Source organism: Fundulus heteroclitus, chromosome 8 (genome assembly GCF_011125445.2).
Source record: "Fundulus heteroclitus isolate FHET01 chromosome 8, MU-UCD_Fhet_4.1, whole genome shotgun sequence".
NCBI lineage: Eukaryota > Metazoa > Chordata > Actinopteri > Cyprinodontiformes > Fundulidae > Fundulus > Fundulus heteroclitus.
This window is the reverse complement of record NC_046368.1, coordinates 2,970,982-2,993,846: the sequence shown is the minus strand read 5'-3', so window position 1 is coordinate 2,993,846 and position 22,865 is coordinate 2,970,982. Positions and strand designations below refer to the sequence as shown.

At 42.2% G+C, this 22,865-nt stretch overlaps 1 protein-coding gene across 2 annotated transcripts; it reads right to left on the bottom strand.

The window, feature by feature from the left end:
• Positions 1 to 86: 86 nt before the first annotated feature.
• Positions 87 to 21,682, bottom strand: LOC105918461 (protein FAM102A). 2 transcript variants are annotated; one of them, XR_004931502.1, is made up of 13 exons: positions 21,548 to 21,682; positions 21,046 to 21,322; positions 11,436 to 11,556; positions 10,478 to 10,507; positions 9,965 to 10,081; positions 9,496 to 9,542; positions 8,639 to 8,796; positions 8,406 to 8,498; positions 5,924 to 6,110; positions 4,457 to 4,578; positions 3,855 to 3,924; positions 3,146 to 3,777; positions 87 to 3,108 (listed from the first exon to the last, which is right to left on the bottom strand). XR_004931502.1 is itself a non-coding variant. In XM_021311120.2 (12 exons), exons 2-12 carry the CDS (start codon positions 21,189 to 21,191, stop codon positions 3,732 to 3,734), a joined length of 1,137 nt encoding a protein of 378 aa, XP_021166795.2. In that variant the 5' UTR covers positions 21,192 to 21,322; positions 21,548 to 21,682; the 3' UTR covers positions 87 to 3,731. The 2 variants fall into 2 exon arrangements, 1 of the variants encoding a protein (XP_021166795.2); XM_021311120.2 differs by having other exon boundaries at positions 87 to 3,777.
• Between the last annotated feature and the right edge of the window lie 1,183 nt (positions 21,683 to 22,865).

Below are 22,865 nucleotides of genomic sequence, written 5' to 3'. Positions count from 1 at the left end.
ATGGGTGTGAATACTTTAGTGCATATAAATGAAAGGGAAACAAGTTTTAAACATTAATGTGGATAAAAAATGAAGACAAAATGAAGTCAATTAAAATCTTTTCCCTTTTATTTAGAACATACGTACAACATTTGAAACAGATAAACTCTTACAGTCACAATCATTTTAAAACAAGGAGTGTAAATGGTTAAAATTTGTTTGAACATTACCAATAATAACAAAAAAGGACCATAAATGTACCCCAAATAACCTTTTCACATTTATATCCTATATCGACTGCAGATCTATGTGACACAAGCTTGATTTGAAGTAAATCATTTGTAAAACATGGCTGAACCTACTTGATTCAGTACATTCCCTTTCCCAAACACACCCTGCTTATTAAAATTCATTAAAATATAAAATATAATCCCATTCATCAATTTCATTTGAATCATCAGGAAATATTAAAACCCTTTTCACCCACGGAAGCAAAATAAAACACTATGATGTGTAAAAACCAAACAATCATTTTACAGGTAACACACATTAGTTGGACGTTTTCTCTGGAGTGAAATACAGTAGCAGACATCTTTACGTTAAACAGTTGCTCTGTAATTAACTCAGTGGTCATAAAGTTTTAACACGCAGTGATGTGCGGACCAGCCTGCTGGTCTGCAGACAAAACAAGACTTTAAAGGTTTCACCGCTCAGAAAACTGATTCTGCACAGAACCTGAACCTCTATCTGAGACAAACAGTCAGTGGGTGAATATTAACTTATTTAGTTATCAGTGTTTTCATTACCAGAGCAGAAAGAGACATAAAACACAGTTATGTCTCTTAATATCAGGAAGAGATGCATGGCCTGCATGCAGAAGACTTCCAGAAATCACATCAGCATCCACAGACAAACACGTCCTGTGAGGTTTGGCTGTCTATTGTTGGTTCTGGAACAAGCCGGGCTTTGTTCTGGAGCAGCCGTGGGACTGGTCCCAGCCCAGCAGCACCAGTCCAACAGAACCACAGAAAGCTCTGTGTGCCCAGAGACCAGGAAGAGTCTGGGCCAAACATTCAAATCTAATACATAAAGAGTTTTATTTCACCCACTGGAGGAAAGAAACAACAATCTGCACCAGGTTCTAACTGAAGTTTGTCCTTTTGAATGAACACGGAGCAGCAAACAGTGTGAAGACAAGAAGCAGGCGGAGCAGCAGCACATTTTTCTGGTCCAGCAGAAATAACCTCAGCACTAATCCCTCTGCAATTTACTAAATATATGTTCAGGATTATTATGTTTTAGTCACAAACGTATAGGAACAATAGTCTTCTCTAAAAAACAAAAAAACAAAAAATAAATCTCCTGTTAGCTGTTGTTCTTTTATAGGACCCCTGTGAATGATTAGTGTTAGAAAACAACCATAAATCCACTTCCTGTGTGGAATCATGAGATCACAGCAGCTGGCTAAGAAAAGTTAGCATCAATTAGCTTTGTTAGCTGCTAAATGTTAAAAACTTAGAAGATCTGTATTTTCTACAGAAGCTCTACACAAGAAACTTTTTCATGCTTCACTTTGTTCAAATCGTGCCTGAAATGCTTTGCAGGAGTTAAATGCTGGAGAACATTAGCAACTAGGGGCCGTTAACTCTTGAAGCCCACAGTTAAATCAGCTAGCAGCTAAATGGCTTAAGGGCTAACCTCAAGAGCTCGACTAAATAGAAGCTAAATAAGAGTCTATATTAAACTTTCATGTATCACATGTGAAATTATTACCTAGATATACAACAAACGGCTATGGAAAGTTAGCAGCTGGCAACAACTCAGCCAACACAGGTCTTTATTTATTTATTTCTATTCTATGAAGAGGCAGCGGCCTCAGTCTACCCATGTTTGTCTTTCTTGATGGGCTCTACTGAAATGCTGTTTCATCCCTGGTGGACAAATAAAGCAATTCTGCTCAATTTCTGGTCCTGTAGATGCTATAAAAGGCCAAACAAAAGTAAAAGAAATGTGAATATTACATTTTTCATGCATCTCACAGGGTTGCACAGTGGCACAGTTGGTGGCACTGTTGCCATGCAGCAAGAAGGTCCTGGCTTTGACCCGAGGTCTTTCTGCATGTTGTCCCTGTGCACAGTGTGTTTGTCAAGAAGTCGGACCATTAGCAGAAGTTTCATTAGTTTAATTTTCCTGCATGTTGTGATGGATCTGGATCTAAATGCATGAAAATGTGACTTCCTTCTCTGCTAATTCCACATCCTGGTGATTTTTGTGCCTTTTCTGTTCAGCTTGTTTCACTTTAATGCATTTAAAATGTTTAAAATGTAATAACACTCATTCTGGGCTTACACTGTCTGTGGGGACATGTCCAATAAAAAAAATAAAAAACAGAATGTTAAATTCTGATTAAAGAGACGATCTAAAACTATTTTTAGAGTTATAATTGAGTTAACCTGAATATAAACCAGGTTACCGTAATGACTGCGGATGAATTATTTTGCTCTACATACTGACACATTTCAGAGAATAGAGTGTGAAAAAGAGAAGCTGAGCCGTTTTAGGACCGTTGTTCAATCTCTGTGTTTTTAGTGGTTAACAGGCCTCCTCAGAGGTTAAATGTGCAAAACAGTAAAATACATACACAGTGATCAAATACCTTTAAACTATAGTAATAATATTAGAGCTTTGATTCTGGCAGATAGTTTGCAGTGTTGAAGTAATCAGCTGAAAACTATAAAATCATCTTCTCTGTGTTAGAAAACCAAACAATCTGTGATTGCATCATTACATCCTGGATATTTATGAGAAATCTGTGTTTTTAACCTCCTGTAAATGTGAGAAGTCTCTGGTTGGAGCATGAATTAATGAGTTGCTCTCAATATATAAACGTTAATGAACACTTTGTTTTCATGCTTCTACGTCTGGATTCAGGATCGTTTGGTTAAAAAGTGGAAACCGCTGTATAACAAACCCGCTGCTTTAAACCTAATTTCTGGATTACTGAAAAAAAACAAAGACAATTAAGCTGTCAGCATTTGTCTGACCAGAACACGTTGCTTTCTCAGTCACAGAAATCATAGAAATCTACTAAATGAATCAGGTTTAACTGCAGGAAGCAGAACGTTTGACCTCGTTAAAAGGCTTCAGATAAATTTGCTCCTCAGACAGAAATCCTGCAGCAGTCTGAACGCTTGGTTCTAATTCACTGTGGGATCATTGCAGCTTTTCATGATTAGTTTGGGATACATTTCAAAGCTTTGTCTCTTAATGTTTGTTTTCTAAATTTCTGAGCATAAAAAGAGGCGGAGCGGTGTAACCGTGCTGCACGAACCTTCAGTCTGCTGCAGAGTTTGGAGAAAGCTAAGAATGATCATGGTAGGGAAACAGCTCTCAGCTCTGAAGCATCGCCTCAGCTGTCTGCCACGCCATAAAACTCACTTCTTTTTATATTGCATATATTCAGAGCATGAATTGATCCTCTGTATGAATGAATTTAGTAGTTTAGGCCTGGATCCTGCCAGGCCCTGCAGCACAGATTGAGTTTTTCAGAAATAATCACACAGATTTCCCGGGAAGTTGATGCAATCATCTGGAGCAGAGGGGGACACCAGGACTCACTTAAATTAGATTTCTGCCGTTTGTTTTAAGGCGTTCCACCACTAGCCCCCACCACCGAGAAGAAGCTCCATCACAGATGAAGCTGAAGCCTCAGAAACATCCGTTGGTGAGGCTGGAGAGACGCTGGTCACCTCTCAGTGAGTCTCTACCACCACCGGCTCAAAGATCCCCGGCGTTCCTCTGGAAAACAGACAGAAAGCTGTGATCGGGGCTTAAGAACGGGGTTAGGTGCAGCCTGCGGGGTCCTGGGGGGCTACCTGGTGGCGAGCTGCGTCCCGCTGAGGGCGGTGGTCCCGTCTTTGCTGACAAACAGTCTCAATTGGCTGTCTGAGGAGAAACACAGAGTCCGGAGGAGAAGTCACACGCCTGGGATGAGCACAGCGGTTTTTAAATCTCCTAGCTAGAAGCAGCAGGAGGCAACATCTGCACAGCTTCCTGGCTGTACCTTCATCCACCTCAGTGATGCAACATTTACAGCCTCCATGATTTTACACCAAGGATCACAGTTCTGGTCCAGTAACGGTTCTGTTCCTGGCTGATCCGGCACCTCCTCCATTCATCCCAATTAAACCTCCAAACATCAGCCTCCAAACAAGCAAATGGTTTTCTTATGCAAAACTAAAACTCTTGTTATTTTTTTGTTCTATTGGGAATACATCTAGAGTTTAGCACATTTGTGAATCATGAAACCGAGGAAATCAACAACACGTCCCAAAGGAAAGTCCTAAACAGACAGAATAACTGAAGCATCTGATTAAGAAATTAACGGATAACCTTTTGTCTGCATTTGTCATATTTATGGCTGATAAAATGAATTCTTCTAATTCCCTGAACGCTGAATCTGAAACGTGACACGAACCTTCGTCGCTGCTGCTGTCAGAGAAGTTCTGACTCTGAACGATCTTCTCCACGATGTCGTCGGCGTCGATGCGAGTGTCGTCCACACAGCTGCACCGAGTCTCCACGGCGTCCTTCTTCCTCCTGGTGATCAGCAGGAGAATCAGAGCTGAACAGAAAACACCAAACTAAACTGCAACCTGTCATTTCCACAGAAAGAACAGAAAGATGGACTAAGGTCCAGAAGTCTGGTCCTTCCTCCAGACGCAGCTCTGCTGACCTCAGTCCTGCTGCCATCTTGGTTCTAGAGAGAAGAAGCTTTCTCCTCCTGGGATAATCTTCCCCTCTGCAGGATGATGGACCTCAGACAGGATGGACCTGAGGACTCTTTCCCAGGTTGATGGACAGCAGCAGTTGCTTTTTAAAATAATTTCTGATCTCTTTCATTATGCTCAAGCATCTGTTTTCTCTCTGAGAAACAAACTGATATAATATGAATGCATAAACACAGCTTTCCTCTCTAAGGACAGAGACAGGAGTTCTCTATGGATGACGACCCTGTCTTGTGTTCATAAAGATCCACTTTAACTAAAAAAAGCCGGGTTTCTCCAGCGGCTGCAGGTTTCTGCGCCGCCATCTTGCTAAAAACTTCTTCCCCAGGAAACTGAAACGGGCTGAAATTTCCTCTAAGCTGCTAAAAAACTTTTACAGAGCTACAATAGAAAGCGTCCTGTGTCTCAGAGTGACTGAGTGGTCTGGGAGCTGCAGGAGAGGAAGGACCTAGAGGACAGAGCAGGGGATTGTGGGATGCCGTCTGCAGGATCTGGACTCAGTTTATTGCTCAGGAGTGCAAAGAAGGTCCAGACGCATCTCCACTGATCCCCCCCCCCCCCCCCCCCCCCCCCCTCCAGGGAAAAGCCCCCCTGCCATCAGAAGCATCAAATCCAGAACTAATAAACTCAGAAACAGCTTCTCTCTAAGAGCTGTGAGGGCCGTCGCTCCCTGATGGAGACTGCAGTCCATCATGTTCACTCTGCTGTTATTGACTCTTATTTCTCAGGAATATCAAGGAGCACATTTCTGTAGATGAAGCCTTAACATCACTGCACAAGAAATTGCTTCTTTACTTAAAATCAAACTCAATGAAGGAGGGATTAATTCCTGTAACATGACAGCGGTTCATGTCATTCACAGACTCTGATACCGACTTTCATGTAATAAAACAATAAAAACAACAAAAACCCATAAATATTAAGTCTGGTGTGTCCGTGTGTCGTGGAGATCTTATCCAGACCTTTTCCATCCTCTAGATACGATCTGCATGCTTTACGCTCCTGAAGTGGTGTGAATTTCTGAGGAATGCCAGGCATGTGTGTCTGCACATGCCTGGCATTCAACCCTAACCTCTGAGCGTTGCTCCAGAGCGCCGGCAGGCCTCACGCTGACATCAGAGCGGGGAGAACATGCAGGGGCAGGTGTGTGAGCCTACCTGGAGGACCTGCTCGACAGGAGGGCCGCCGCCGACGGGGGAGGGGGTCTCTCTGGCTTGGTGGGGGTGGAGGGAGGCGGCTGAGAGGAGTGAGCGACCCCGCAGGAGGCGCTGCTGCTGGAGGAGGCGTTCCTCTGGTGGCTGAGGTCGTTCAGGCTGGAGCAGCGAGAGTGACCTGTGCTGTAGCCTGCAGGAGAAGAGGAGGAGGGAGGAGAAGAGGAGGGAGGAGAAGAGGAGGGAGGATAAGTCCAAAATGTTGCTGCTGGTCTTAAAGTCCAATATGGAGCTGCTGATCCAGATGTTGATGCTTCCTGATGTCCAGACTTTCTTCAACAGGAGATGATTTTCTTTATGCATCTGGCTGACTGCTTATTAATAATTATATTTTCCATTTAACTGAACGCCTTAATATTGACCTTCCAAAGTCCATCAAAGGTATTAAATGTAACATTTAGTCCATTTAGATACTAAACCTTGTTCTTTAATCCCATGAAACTAAAGAACCAGCGCCAGAGGAGACCCTGTGTCGTTATTATTTCAGGCTGGCTGCAACAAATCTTACAGTTTCAGAAAAATAAAAATAGCTTTCACTCTTTACACCACTGCTGTCTCATTATGTATATTATATAACATTTCTGTACACATATAATGTCTTTTTCTTCGGTTTGCCGCTACTTTCCTGACAAACAATTATATTTATAATGTTCTTCTTCTGTCTTCTGTTTTTACTTGGAGTCTTGCAATGAAATCTGACTCCATTGTTCATTATAAATGTGCAGTTTAATAACAAAGTCTAAGTAATTAATGCACACGGGCTCAGCCGGGCAGAATCTCGGCTTCTTTTTAATGTGTTGGGCTGGGAAATAACTTTGGGCAGGATTGTAAACTTTTATAACATTTGACGTGTGTTTTTTCTAAATATTAGGGGAAAAAAATCAAAATTGTTGTCATTATTTGGCTGAAAAGTAAAAAAAAAAAACACATTTGAAAAACTGTTGTGTCCTTTGGTAATTTTCTTTGAAATTTTGAGAATCTGTCAAACTTGACACCGTGAATCAGGGATAATTATTAGTTAATCAAGGGTTATTGTTAATTTCAAACACCCCAAATGAGGCTAAAAAGACTAAACTGCTGTTTCTGCCTGAAGGCCTTTACTGTTAATCTTTGACTGGATGTCAAGACGAGGTGAGAAAATAGAAATTCTTTGTACGGAGCCTTTCCTCTTTGTTTTAGTGCAGTTACATGTTCTTTATTCAGTGTGTAAAAGTTTTATGCTTTCAACATGAGGCGGTCACATCTGAAAACCCTGATGCTCTTTCCTAAAACATTCTTCAGAGGTCAAAGTCTTGCTGCAAGGAATCTTTAAAGCTGGAAAACTTGAACAAGCACACCTAACCCTCCACAGCAGAGAACGTATGAAGTGAATTTTGTTCCTTTATTGTTCCGGGCAAAGAACACAGTTTGTAAACGGAAATTTGAAAGAAAAAAAATCCAATCCAGAAGTTAAACATTGAAAAACTTCTTAATTAAAAAGGTTTTGAGATTATTTTTTTAATAAAATCTTTCTGTTTCAGACTTTATTTTCTCTTTTTTAACAGCTTTTATAATTTCAATTAGATTTTTTCAAATGGGAAAATTTCAGATTGAGTTTTCTGAATTGGATTCTATACACATTGCATTTTACTGTTTTACACGTTCTCTTCACTTCTCGCATGCATTGACCAATAAAAATGTGTAAAACGCCATTTGTAAAGAATCCAATTCGGAAAACTAAATCTTAAAAAGAGAAATTTGGGGAAAACAAATCTGTAAAATAGAAATGTTAAAATATAAAATTTGAAAAAAAAATGTAGATCTTTTTTTTTGATTAAATAAAATCTTAGAAAACAGCAAAGTTTTTTTCTTCAAGATTGCATTTTTGTTCAAAATTTAATTCATGAAACAAATTCTTTGCTTGTAACAATATTGGAACAAAATTCCCTCTGCCGCCGTTGTTCTCTGATGTTTACTCTCATTTTATTTCGAGCTCAGTCTAACTGTTTCTTAGCAGCAGACTAGCATGACTGACAATGCTAAGACATTCCTCTGCTCTGATTGGCTGCTTCTGACCGGGAGCGGTGGATTTCTGTAAAGGGCGAGAGAAGCCAGAGAAACTGGACTTTTTCACAGATTATCTCTTTCCTATTTTACTGTCAGGACATAGAGACAGTTTTAACAAATACGTAAAAAATACTTTTTTATAAAAGTTACATACTGAAGCTTTAAGGTAAGCAATAAGCGAAAATTTCATTATTTTAGATTGAACTAAAAACACGTTTTGTTTTGGTCTACAGACAGAGCTGAAGCTCCACCTAGTGGTGAAAGTTGCTTATTGCTCCTTTAATGGCGCAGCAGTTTAAAATGGTTTTTCTATCGGATCCTCTCATTAATCCTGACATAAAGGCGTGAAAGCTTGAGATGCTGCAGACAGAAGCCGTCTGACCTGATATTTTGCTGTGCTGGCTGGCGCTCCGGCTATGCCGCGTCAGGAAGATCTCATCTGGACTGGGAATGCCGTCTCCGTGATCAGACAGCCCTGCAAAGACAGGAGAGAACAACACAAACCAGTTTTATATGCTTCATTTCATGTTTCTGATCATAACAAAAATACAACAAACATCATTTTAAACTAGATTCCACATAATTTCCAATCCCAAACGAGTCAGGACTTCTTACCTACGCTACGTACTGACGAAGGTCTGGACTTGAAGTGAGCTCCCTCTGCCATGCTCCCTCGTGCCGGCATGGTGGTGTTGGTGCTCTCCCCCTTACAGTCCAGCTGCAGGTTGGGATCCTCCACACCAATCAGCACAGATTTAGCCGTACTGGGAGGCCTGCAATCAAAGTTATATCAATAGTTTATAGGAAAAGCAGCAAGTTTAAGATGCAACCATTCTCAATCCCATCAGTCTGTCCATGAACGTCCATCCAGTGGCTTTGATCTCAGCAACTGAAGTGTCCTGGAGGGACATGCTGTGTCCTACAGATCTGTGCGTGGACGTGGACGGATGAATGAAGTCACGCTGAGAGCCTTTTGGTCCATTTTCTGACTTAAATAATTAAATGTTCTCCTCGTCAAAGATCAGTTAAACCTAGTAAATGTACAGGAGGCTCTAAGCTCAGTTTCTACTTCCACTTCATACCTGCATAGTTAAACTATATCAGTTATGGAGACAATCAGTCACATATATGATCAAATCTGACCTGTAATTTAATGTAACTGTATTTTTTTTTACTTTGAACTACACTGCATTTCCATTAGTTTAGATTCTGATCCCTGATTGGACCATCTGAGACAGATTTGTAGCCCTGAATAAACTGGATTAAGTCTAGAACATCTTCCATGAAGCTTCATGTAGGTCTGAAACGTTTCCAGCTGTCGGGGACAAAGATGCAGAAAAGCAGCGCGCCACATCTAGACGGTTCAGTTTCACGCCCAGAATAAAAACTACAGAGGAATTAAAGGAGGTAAAATAATGAAGTAAAGGTGGTGAAGGTGCGAAATGAGCAGAAGCAGTTTGTGGTTAACTTACGTTTTAAAGCAGGGGTCCCCGGACAGAAGAGTCATCCCGATGGTGACCTGCAGGATAAAAACCATTCAGAGTCTGCTGAGCTTCTGCAGAGGCAGAAATACAGCCTAAATTCATTTTAAAGGTTGGAACCTTTTATTATGAACTCTGGTTAAGAGAAGCTTGCAGGAATTTGGTGACTTTTATTATTTTCTCCAGAATTTAATGCTTTAAAACCTTAAATGTGCTGCACTCTCTGACTGGAATCAGCTGCAACAAACGGCTAAATAAGAGGAAAAAAAACGATAAAATGAGTAAAAACCTCAAGAAAAATGTGTCATATTTCCAGAAAGCGCTTCAAAGGGTCACAAAGTCTGGCTGAGTGGAAGAAAAGCAGAGGATCAACGCCTGCAGGTCACCGGGGTCCAAACCTGCAAGCTGCTCTCTGAGGACAGCATGAAGATAAAAAAATATTTGTGTGTGGGTGTCATGCCTTGAGGATAGAGTTGTCCTGGCGCGTGTTTTTGGTGTCGTAACCCTCCAGGATGCAGCAGCGCACCGCCGAGCCAGAACCGGCGAACTCAGAAATGTTGAGATCAGCAAAACCCAGCTGGAGGAAGACGGACGGAGACACAGACAGACGGACGGAAAGTGAAAACCAGCTACAGACAGAGGCGTCTGCCTTTCCTCCTGATACACTTTCCTACATCCTAATTTCTCAGCCTTCGTCAGAGGAAGTGAGCGGAGACCATGTGGAGGTCAGCGGCCTTTTCTAACCTCCACATTCATCTTCCTCTGCCACATTTCAGCTTAGAAACACATGAGGAGCACCAAGAGGACCAAAATGACTTCAGGTCCAATCAAAGTACCAAAGGCATGAGAAATAATGTCAGAAATGCTGCAGATTATGTAAAAAACAGAAACTAAGAGTTAATCAGTCCAGCGCCTCGTTAATAATTAGGTTCATTATCGGAGCTACAGGCACAGAAAGAGTTCAGAACGGTACCTTAGAGAAGCTCTTTCCTCCCTTCAGTTCCTGCAAAGACAGAACCCAACGATTAGGAGCACAGAACCATTACAGAACCCTGACAGGTTCTAAGCAGTCCTCTGGTGTCAGCCTGCATTCATGAACACTAATAGATGCCTGAATCAAATGTAACGGGGATCGTCTCTCGTTTCCTGAACAGCTCCAACATGTTCCACCAGAACCAGCTTAGCTTTGATGACTGTTCTGCTGAAACTACATCCCCAGAAACTACAGATCAGAACCTTCTGGTTCCTGTTCAGTGGGACGGAGACCTGGGCTGATCACCTGGCCATGTCCTCCAGCTGATCAAAAGTCTCAACCCTCTCAGCTCTGTCTGGTCCTCATGACCAGCATCCTCTCCACTGAGGCCCCTGGAAATGTCCCCCAGGCAGAGGAGGCTCCCATAAAATCACAGACGGTGGAAATACGCTGTTATCCTTTACACATTCACACATGTTAATGTTTCTAAAGTCCCATCTTATCCAAGCGGACGGCACAGGAAGCTGGTTTATTAGGGGAATATTCAGCCTCCATAGAAAAAGCCATCAAAGCTCCTGTAATGCAGTAAAATCTCCTCAAATATTCAACAACCAGCAGATTCTGAGCGGTAAAGTTTGGCTTTACACGGTGAATCCTGTGTAAACGGCTCTAAAATTTAACGAGGTCAGTAAATCCAGTGGGTCTGTCAGAGCAGGTCTGCCTCCCATCAGGTGTTTTATTTCAGCAGCACATTTAAAAACTGCTCTAGATCCCTCGGTTGGCTGCCAGTGGTTCCCAGCATGCATTTCGTGGTAACTTGTGAGCATTGCAAGACGACAGAGACACAAGAGACGCGTTGAGAGAGCGCCGAGTTCAGTGCATATCATTCTGCAGCAGTCTGGACCTGATTTTATTCCATGTTTTCTTCTCCTAGGAGAAAAGATCTCCAGATGTTCACCTTGCGTACGGAGACCCTGCAGATGCAGGGGTCCAGCACTCCTGTAATGGGGTTAGCGCTCATTTTGCACACAAAGGAGAACTTCTTCCCCCATCGGACGCAGTTCTGCTGCACCTCCTCCCTGCAAAACACAAATAAACAGACATTCTTTAAAAGTAAACCTGGAAACGCTGATTGTTATCAAAGAGAACCTCAGAACCCAGAAAGCCTCTTTGTTCTATTAGGAAACAAGCTACACCAAGAAAAGGTGAAAGATCATATTTAAGCAAAAGTAAAATACATTTTCCTCACTAATCTGAGGTTCAGTCAGCAGCTAACGTGACTTTCTGTCTGCAGGCAGAGCAGAAACAGTCAGACTCCTACCACACAGACTGAAAACTCCAAATAAACGCATTTATGCCAGCAGGTTATTAGTTTTTATTGAAACTTTCTTCCTTCTGTGTGTATTCTTCGGTTTATCTGCGGAGGATAAATGTTACCCTGACGGTGCCAAAGGTTTCAGTATGATTGGCTCTGGTGCTCCTAACACGCAGCAGACACTTCTGAGAGCCAATCTATGGGATTTTATCTGCAGCAGCAAACATGCAGGACGCGTTGGCTCCACACAACGTTGCAAAAACATCTCTATTACTCACAGAGCATGTAAAGCGAGGTATGTGTGGATTTCTGTTTTGCAGCTGACAGCCAGGATGATTTCATCCTGGGAGGAGAAGCAGATTTTTTACGGCGGGGTTTTCCTCCTCCTCCTCCTCCGTTAACTGAAAACAGATTTGATGTTTATCTGGATTCAGGCCGGCCTCCTCCACCATCAGACCGAGCTGATAGAAGCTCCCAGTCGGCTGCGACAGAATCACCGACTCTGACTTTTTGTCCCTGCGGACCGGATCTGGAACAGAGATCTCAGGTTTCATCTTGTCAGCTGCACTGAACCTCGGGATCAGGAAACTTTATTGATCCCCGGGGGGAAATTCTTACAGCTGCACCCATGCAAACACGACAAAGATCCAAATACAATAAGAAAACTAACTGAACCTGACAAAAATAAGCAAATAGAAATATATTTATACAGCAAAGAATAGAATTTAAAAATAAATAAACAATGTTGTACTTGATTGACCGAATCTAGCTGCTGGTAATTCCAGTTATTCTGCATGTTTTGGTTATTGCAGATGATCAATAACCATAGGAGACTTCCTGTGGCGCTCTCTGGTCCTTTTTGGCGTTGCTGTGTCGGACCAGCGTGTCGGGGAGTGAAGCTATTAATCAGGTCAAAATGTATGATTTAACAGGTTATTAGTCCAAAATCTGCATCCATGTGAGGAGTCGCCATCAGAGAGGATCCTCCGTTTGACATTCAGCTGCAGAACTTCTCTGCTCCTCTTTACAAATACCCAGAACATCAGCGGGACGGAAAGCAGAGTTTCCAGGGAGAGCAGGATCAAACCTGACGGTAAAAATAAGGAATCTGGCTTCCAGGCTCGCTCCTAGACCTTGGAATGAAGCCCGTTCCGTACGTAGCCCGGCTCTGTGGAGGTGTGGGTTGTCACGCCATGGAAAAGCTCGTTTCCACTTCTGTGAGCCACGTTGCTGCAGAAACGTCCAGCACCGGTTTAAGAGCAGCAGAAGCCAAACTCTGCACAGATCCCTAAAGCGTGGCTGTAGAAGAAGAGGAGACGCTTCAGGACCTGCAGTTCAGGAGGACACCAACCAATGACCCCAATGGGGACGGCGCCACCATGAGGCGGCAGGAAGGACAAAATGACATTTTATAAGTTTGAGGTAGAGCAGTAAACGTGTGAATACGTTCAGATTGCAGCTGGTGCAGATGTCCTCATCTGTGAACACCACACTGTTAAAGTGAGGAAGAAGCACTTCATCAAGTCTGATGCAACGCATCAAGTTGTCTCACGTTCCTGGACCTGATCCCTGGTTCTCTGTGTTCAGATAACACGACGGCCACGTCCTCCGCTGTAAAACCAGGAAGCCTTCATCTCTCCCCAGGCTGCCGGTAAACTGCTAACATAAAGCGGTGTGAGGATATCGTCCTCATCACAACTAGAAATGGCTGAAAGTAGCGTGAGGAACCTTAGCAGATGTTCTCTGGTGTATTTTTCTAGACTGATGGGAGGATCAAGGAGAGAAGAGGAGGAGGATCTGGGCTTTGTTTGCTCTAATCCGGCTGCTGCTCCGACCTGTAAGCTTTTCATAAACTAGATCCTACATGTTGCAATCCTCGTCTACATGCTAACGAGGTTCTCCAGCCACGTCCTACAGGGAGATGGACCTGGGTAGACCGAGAGGACCTCAGGTTCCTCCTCAGCTGGAACGCCTGTTCTCCAGGAGGAGCTTGTTGAGAAGAATCTGGGTTTTTGTCCTGAGTGTTGAAGGATGGATGATAACAGAGAAGAGCTAAAGTATGTGGCGTTAACCGACCTCCGATTTAGACTTTTTCCAATTCAGTTTTATTTATATATCACCAATTCACAACAAGTCCTCTCCAAAGACTCTCTGCTCTTCAGCTCAACTTAACGGACCAGCTAACTCCTCTCATTTAGACATAAATCAGCTCTTAATTAGCCAAAATAAATCATCTTTCTCCAAACATCAAGCCGGTCTCCCAGAGTAATAACTGGACAACAAAGTAGATCAGGAGGATTAACTATATCTATAACTATAAATAATGAATCATCATTAGGTTCAGTAGAGAATGTTTATAATGCTAAAACTTTTAATCTGAAACAGCTTTTCTCTCATGAAGTGGATGTATATGTTTAAACTTAGACAACATATTCTCAGCAGACAATTAGTTTTAGATGAAAAGGAAACTATTTTTCTTTTAGTCGCCCGTCTGTGAAACTCTTTCTGATCCCAGGGAGTTTGTGTTTTGGTTCTCTGCTTGTTTTCTGCACATTTCTGGGTTTATCTGTGTTTGTAAGGTCTTGGTTTCATTACTTTGAGTTTACTTTCTTATTTCTTGAGTTTCTTGGGTATTATCTGTGTTAATTAGTCTCCTTCCCTCAGCCTCCTTGTTTGCTCTTCTCTCTCACAGCTGTTCTAAATCTCCTCATCAGCCTTCATCTCATTCATCTCTGTGTTTAAGCTCCCTGGTTTCCATCCGTCACTGCTGGTTCCGTCCAGTATGGCGTCCTCGTTCCTCATCCTGCTCTCCTTGTGTCCTCCCTGTAAGTTTGTTCGGTTCTGTTACTAAAATCTGTTTATTGCACCATGTGGCTCCCATGGTCCTGTCTGCATTTTCTTCCTACTTCAACCACACAATACACGGCACTGATTGGCTGCCTTTAGACTTCCTGTTTCTCATGGGTCTCCCACCTTGACCTCGTTAAGGTGGGTTCCCAGTTCCACCTAACAGAGGTCCTCATAGCTGAACTCTCGAGCTTTTGTCCAACAAAGAAGCCACGCCTGAGTATAAACCAGGATTAATCACATCACAGCTGCTATAAGTGCTTGTGTTACACTGAGTTGTTTGTTTTTGTGTAAAACCTTGAGAACTGCCAATTGAGAAGATCAAGTGTCCATTTTAAAATGGGCTCATAGCTTGTGACAGCCTGTAGCACCTTAAACTCCTTAGACAAGGCGTGTTCGTCTATGTCCAACAATCAAACCCCCCCCAGCAACGTGGCGAGCTGCTCAAACAAAGACGCAGCGGCACCTTTTCTGTGAGCATTTAAACAGGGAGGCTTGTTCTAGGCAACGGCTGATGATCCAGTAATTTCTGTCGGAGGGTTCAAACAGGAAGTGCCGGTCAGGGTGAGGCCTGCACCTAACCCTACAGCTGAGCCAGCAAAGAGGAAGCTGCAACTGCAGCAATACCTGCAACTAAACAGAATAAAAGATGGAATAAACAGACAAGGCTACTGGCAGTGACCGTCCACATTATTTAATAAGCTTCTACCTGTAATTTGTCCATTTGGGTCGGCTCAGAACCGTCCTTACAGAGCCAGTGAGATGCCACAGGAACCTGCCTGAGCCAACTCATTTCTTCACACAGCACTGAGAAGGCCGGACTTGTCTAAACTTGACTCAGTTACCCATCGATGCTGAGCTCATATCAGAGGAAATCGTGTATTCTATGATAGTTACATAACACATGTGTGCAGGGGAGGCCTGACACCGGGTCTGGATAAATGAGACGACATATTTTCTGCTTGAAAGCCTCAGTAACAGCAGACAGCTGCATCTAGATATTAGATTCACAGGATTTAATTTTTATCCCTTACTTATTTCTAACAGGAAATGCTAATTTCTGACTTTCTTTACTTAATTTTAAATCAAAACAATAATAAAGTTTTTTCATATTATGATTTTTTTTCATCCATGCTTCCTTTTTCTTAAATTCTTTAGATGTGTTAAGTCCCATGAGCCATTGGTAGCCACATATTTTCATTATTCCACATATTATCCCAGGAGTTTTTTTCCTCTGAACTTATCAGAAGAGCAACCCTAAGTCTAAAGCACCCAGAGAGAAGAGATGGACAAACTGGTTCTGCAGGTTCTTTCAGGCCAGCCTACCTGGTCACACAAGCACACCTTTGTGTGGCAGGTACAGGCAAGAGCTGCTTTCTCTCACAATGAGACTGACCCGTTTCCGAGGGGAGATTCTGACTCTGTAACCAACACGTGTTTCTAAACCAGCATGTTTTCCAACCCTGCTGGAGAAGCTCTATACACCATTCAGTCACATCAGAGCATGTTATATGAACGCAGCTACAGATGGTGAAACTACATGGTTTATTGAATCTATTGCTGTCTTTCAATGGGTCAAACACTAACTGAGCATTTCATACTGCTCTGACTCATTACTATATCAATTTAAGGTCAAAAGAACAAAATGAAGAAGGGAAAATGCCCAGCAGCCTCTTGTATTATTTTAGAAAATAAAGACAGAACACTACTAGTGCATGACACCTTGCAACATAGTGACTAAGCAGTTTGTTTGCACAAGGTTAAATAACTCACCAGCAAATGTATAAATGACCAACAAGTAAAGCTAGCTAAGAAGTGTCACTAAACGTTGCGGACAACAAGTTGTTAAATATGGGCCTATAGCTGTTTCTTAAATTAAATCAACATGAGTTTAAAAATACTGAAGAACAGCGGCAGCTAGAAGCTAAAATAACTAACAGTTTCCAAACAAATAGTTAACAGCTTACATCTTATTGGCAAGTTGTTAATGTCTTGCTAGCATGGGGCTAACAACTCAGAAAAAAATATGCTAAACACTGTGGTAGAAATGGCTAACAGCTCGCTAGCAAGTGGCTAATAGCTTGTTAGCATGTGGTTAACAACTCAGAAGCAATATGCTAAACACTGTGGTAGAAATGGGCTAACAGCTCGCTAGCAAGTAGCTAATATCTTGCTAGCATGTGGTTAACAACTCAGAAGCAATATGCTAAACACTGTGGTAGAAATGGGCTAACAGCTCGCTATCAAGTAGTTAATATTTTGCTAGCATGTGGTTAACAACTCAGAAGCAATATGCAAATCACTGTGGCACAAGTGGCCAATAGCTTGTTAGCAAACAACCAAACACCATAGCTGGAAGCTGTTCACAGTTAGAATCGAAAAATCTTTTATTGTCCCACATCAGTTAAATTCTGTTATCAGCAGCAAGAAAGGGAAAAACTGTTGTAATTCAAAACAGAATAAAAAAATACAGTGCAGTTATAGAAAATGGAAAACTCAGAAAAAAGCTACATCCACATGGAGTCAAATACTGTTATCCACAAAAGAGGCATTTGATTGGACCAACAGCAAGGTGGTTTATCTTTTAAGTTAAATTTTGAAATGTTAAGTATTTATCATTTTTCTCTTCCATAGATGTTGCTCACCAACACGAAAGCAAAGATTCATATTCTGTTTTGCTTTAAGCTCAAAACTGATTACTTTTTCTGTCTTGTTTTTGCTGTTTTCTGTTGGAAAAACAAAATAAAAAAATTACTGTTTATTTTTAGGAGATTAAAAAGCACAAAAGCTTTGAGCATTTGCGTATGTTGTTAGCAATGGCTAGTACATTTGTTATTGTGGGTTTATTGCCTGTGTTGAAAACTACAGAAACGTTGGTGGAATACAGAACTGATTGTGTAAAAATAAGACAAATTTATTAAACCTGATGAGGGAATAAAATCTAATTTAAACATTTAGATTTCATATGATCAGTAATTTAAAAAAAAAATTCTGTGCAGAGTATAGAATACTTTTTCCTTAAACAATACAGAACAAAAACAATTAGAAAAATGTCATGAATCCATATTAACAAAGGGAGTAATAAGAGTTTGGATTCAATCTGTTTTTTTATCTTTAAAAAAATCATAATCGTACTGAATTTTTTACAAAGTGAACGTGTTGGATTTTTGACCCTAGAACACAGAAAAATCAGATGTGGAGTTAAAATGGAAGGATGATAACTGCCCTCTGCACGGCTGTTCTTCACCAGTATTTCCTCTTTGATGGATGTAACACAAGATGTGGTGAGTTAGCATGTGGCACCTCGGCTATAGAGCTGAAAAGCTGAAGCAAATGAAACAACCCCTGTAATAAGAAAGCAAATAAAGAAGATTTCTGCAAAGCAGCAGGGTTTTTTTTCCCCTGTAGATTCATTTCACAAAACAAACAAAGGGACAAAGTAAAGTCATCAGTCCACACTGGTGGTGCGAGAAGAAATGACTCAAGATGGAAGAGAACCAGACTCAGTGAGTCAACATCTCCTCAGTCAGATTAATTTTTAGCTGCAGCCTCTGACACACTCCTGTTCAAACCTTTAATACACATTTCGCTCGAGTTTTCTTCCAGACCGACAGACTTCCATGTAATATTTTGAAGCGGTCCTGATCGATAGTTTTTCCCATAGTTTTCTTTATGCTTTGGCTTATTTTCTGTCAGTTTCAGTCCAGTCTTTAGACCTGAGTGTCAGAACTATATTCTGAATGTCCTGGAAAAAGAAGATCCTGGAATGGAGAGATGCATCACCCTTCACTTAATCAACGACTGGATGACAATACTCAGCTGGCAGCTCTTTGGGAATCAACTTTTTGGACCTAAAGTTCAATCTGTTCCTGGAAAAACTGATGCAGCAATCAATCAATCAATCAATCAATCAATCAATCAATCAATCAATCAATCAATCAATCAATCAACCAACCAATCAGCCACAGGGTGGAATTGGCCAACTTTCCTTGATGGATATTTAGCATCTGAAACAGTGAACGATCAGATTCTTTCCCTGTTTATCAAATACACCAAAATTAATGATTGCCACCATTTTGGGTCTTTAAACATCTAATTACACACTATGATGCACAATCTTTGCTATAAATCACACCAGGAGACTTGCTTTGCCGCATAAACAGGAATAACTGAAATAATCCCTTCATTGACCCGCTGGATGCTAAACTAAAGAACCTGCAGCACTTTATTTCTCTTTTCTGTGTTACTGTCCATAAAATATAAAACTTCTATGTTGAACCTTTCCCAGTCGCGTTATTGTTCTAGAATAACGGCCCAGCGGTTCTGATGGGTTTTATTAAACTTCCTTTTTCCACATGGTTGTTTACTACTGATAGCAGCACAGCTCTCCTGATGGGGAACTTGGACACCTGTCTACAGTTTGACCTCCGTAAGAGTTGGAAAAGGGGAAAAAGAGATGATTGTGAATCACGACAGACTCAGAGATCAGACACCAGAACATCTGAGCGGGTCCGTTTCTACAGTAATAACACAACGACTCACTGCGGCTGCCCACTTTAGCTCAGCTCTAAAACCAGGCAAAGCGCCGCAGAGCTGCACACAAAGTGAGGAGAAGGAAGAGGAAAGCCAGCTGCAGCAATATTCACCAACTCATTTACTACCTCTCACCATCAGAGTGGTGAAATATTTATAAAAGCCAGGTTTTTAATGACTCTCGTCTAAAGCTACACCTCTATAAAGGCTAAGATAAGCTGAGAAGGAAGCTTGGAAAAAATGGTGAAAATGATTCTATAATGGATAAATCTGAGTTCATTCAAAGAGAAATAATCAATGTCTAAATAAAAGGAACTGTCACACACTGATTTGTTTCAATCGTCTGGATCAACAGTTCTTCTGACTTTAAGAGTTTTTTTTCAGTCTTTGGAAGCAACCTTAATCCCATAATAATATTTTTTTTACCAAACTAAATCTGTTTAATCCAACTACATTCCATTTAGGTCAAACCCTCAATTTATGTCCAACTCATTTCATTTGAAGTTATATTAATTCTGTTGAAGTATAACTGGATCCCAGTCAATCCATTTTAAATAAAAATAAAGGCAGATTATTACGCTTCAAAACCAGTTAGGATCCGTTGCAGTGGAACGATGATCCAATCAGATCCAAGGATCCAGAAAAACAGAACATTCAGAGTTCTCAGATATTCCCTGTTCAAGTTTAAAGACAAAACTTCATGACCAACTTTAGATCTTTCCATCGTGGCCATCATTTAAATATGTAAGCTGATATAACCACATACTGTAAGAATGCACTGATGGAGAATAAAGATGGATCCACATGACTGGGGACTGTAGTCATGTGGTGACAGAGGAATATAAAGTCGTGTGTCATCAGCAAACAGCATCATGTTCATCCCTCCAGTAATTAGATGTCACCATGGACTGGACTGTTGGTTGGTAATCAAGAGAGATTCCATGTGGAGTTCCCCAAGGCTTCGTTTTAATGAGTCTTTTATTAAATACCTACAGTCATAATTAATAAACTAGAAAATGGCTCCACTGAGGCTCATTTGTCAGATAAGAGGCTCTTTTTGAAAATAACAACCTTTATTAAACATACTTTTTATCACTGTTCTTTGTGAAATCCAGTATTTATCAACTGAGACAACTGGCTAAAGTCAAACATGTTCTTTTAAAATGTGACTTTAAAGGTGTGACCCGCGCATTTATCACAACACGCCTGGACTGCAGGGACTGTCCATCCTACGTTCTCTCAGACATCGCTGTTGTTGCAGAAAGCAGCTGGACGTCTTTTAACGGGCAAACATAAGAGACAGCATAAATAAATATTACTGTTAATTTTAAGATTCTTTAAGATAAGTCTTTAAATGTCCTTTTTCTGCAGCAGGTTTTAAATTCACTGCCAGTGCAGAGCAGACAGGCCTCTTCACTGAGTATTTCTAAAACTTATCTTTTTACTTTTGATTCATTTCATTTATTTAATTTGTTTAAGTTTCATTCTGACGCGTTTTCTGTCTTCTTATATTTCTGTTTTTCTGCTCATGATGTCTGTTCACCGCTTTCATGTTTTTAAAGCATGTATTCATAAAGTTGGCTTGGACTAGCGTCACAAAGGCCATATTTCTGTATTTAAGGTTTTTAGGGCAGCAGCAGGGTGTGTTAACACGGGACAACCCCCACAGGACCAAAGGCCGGCTGGAGCAGCAGAAACTGCTCAGAAGACAACTTTCCCAGGCGCTATGAGGGAGGAAGAGCGCGCATGGAGAGCTAAAGGTCGAAGTGCCAGTTTTACGACAGCCACCAGCACCAGGAACAGGGCAGACAACACAGAGTCAGCAGAAAGCGGGACGTGTCAGCGGTTCCTCCCCGGAAGCTGCAGGACTCACCTGGATGAGGAGATGGAGAAGTCTCCACCGTCCACCAGCCGGACCTTACAGAACAGAACCCCGTTGACGAAAGGAACCGCGGTCAGCTCCTCCAGCGTGAAATGCACCTGAAACTTGAACTTCTTCTTTTTGATGAGAAAAGCCATGTTCCCCTGCTGCTGCTGGGTTCCACAGCCGGAGAACCCACGGAGGACAGGAACACTGGCTCAGGCTGTGGAGAGGAGGCACTTTCCGTCCCTTCTGTCCAGGTTAATCATTACTGAGGACTCCTGCTGACCTGCAACCAGAGCAGGGATGTTAGAGGCGCAGCAGAACCGGCTGGTTCTGTGGGTTCCTCACGGTTCTGCCCAGATCCTGTTCCGGATTAACTGGGATCACTCAGACTAATCGCTTTAAACAGTTCCAGACCCACGCTCCTGTCTCACTGCGTGTAGCTGCCACGCAAACACAGAACCTCTGGAACTCTGCGCGCCCCCTCCCTCCCCGTCCCGCACAAACTCACCGCACACTCATCGTTCTGGGTCGGAACCGGAGCCCGACGCCGCTTCGCAGCACCGCAGAGCGAGAACTTCCTGGTTCTCCGCGTCAGAATCTCCGGGAGCGGGTTCGTCCCGCAGCAGCAGCCAGAACCGGACTCGCTGTTGCGCTGGAAGCCGCGGCCCCGCGGGGCGCTGCGCCCCGTCGCGGGAGCGCGCATTTCCCACCAGCCGCGTTTAAAGGAAATGAAATAAAAATTGAATACACCCTTCATCCTGCTGCCTGTGCTTCCCAATAAACAAACACTAGAACTAATTTTATTACAGAAACTCAATCCAAAAAGTGACACTTTATTACAGCTTTAATCACAACAAGCTTCATCTTATTGTTATTCTGATGATTATGGCTTAAATATGATTTCTAGGATGTTCCACTGTGACAATAATCCACTCTAAAGGAGCTGGCTGGTATCATAATGCTGCTTCTAAGCAGACTGAGGGAAAGTTGAGTGGAAGGAAAAAGTCTGAACGGTTGCACAAGCAGCTGAACTCTGAGCTCATTCCTCGGGTCAGACGCCAGCAGCATCTGACCTGGGCCAGGGAGAAAAGGGACCGGGCTACTTAGACTTCACTGTCATTCAAGACGTACATCTGAGCCACATTTCATCGCCAGGCCCTGAGTAAAAACATTTGAGAAACATTATAAATATGGGTATTTGTCAGGAATGTAGCAGCAAACCAAAAATATACATTTATATGTAAAGTTCCGTGTGAGGCCTTATGAGTGATGCAAGTATCTGCAGCAGCAGGATGTATTGCAGTCATGATGGTCCATAACAGAAACACATGAAATAAAGGGACGACTGCTGCCCAGCGGCATAAAGTCCGCTCTTCTAGTGAAAGTAAATTCTCAATTTAGTTTGGAAATCGAGGCTCAGAATCCGATCTTTATGTCCAGCTTGTTTTTCCAGTCAGTGAGGATCATGTATTGTGGTAATTCTGTCAGAAAATGGGCTTTTTGGGTTTAAGCTGGAATAGTTGGAGCCTTTAGAACCTCCTGCAGCCCCTAGAACAGGAGTCAGTTCCAGTCCTCGAGGTCCGGTGTTCTGCGGTTCTGCTCCTGATGTTCCTGCTCCAACACACCTGGATCTAATGGCTGAAGGCTTCTTGGGTTCCAGATTTTATCAAGTTTTAAAGAACCCACGGCGCTGACGCTGGTGAGCTGCAGCGGCGCAGACTGGGCCAGTTGGCAAAGCGGGTAAAGTGCCTTGCCCAAGGACACAAGGACTGAGACAGTTGGAGCAGGATTTAAACCGGCAACCGGTTCCAGTCGCCCTTACTGAT

Excerpts from the sequence above, each read along its gene's own strand:
- LOC105918461 (XM_021311120.2), bottom strand. The coding sequence starts at position 21,191 with ATGGCTTTTCTCATCAAAAAGAAGAAGTTCAAGTTTCAGGTGCATTTC. Across the intron at positions 10,082-10,477 it reads GAGGAAAGAGCTTCTCTAAG|CTGGGTTTTGCTGATCTCAA; the intron begins GTACCGTTCTGA and ends GTCTTCCTCCAG. Across the intron at positions 3,778-3,854 it reads GGGACGCAGCTCGCCACCAG|AGGAACGCCGGGGATCTTTG; the intron begins GTAGCCCCCCAG and ends TCTGTTTTCCAG.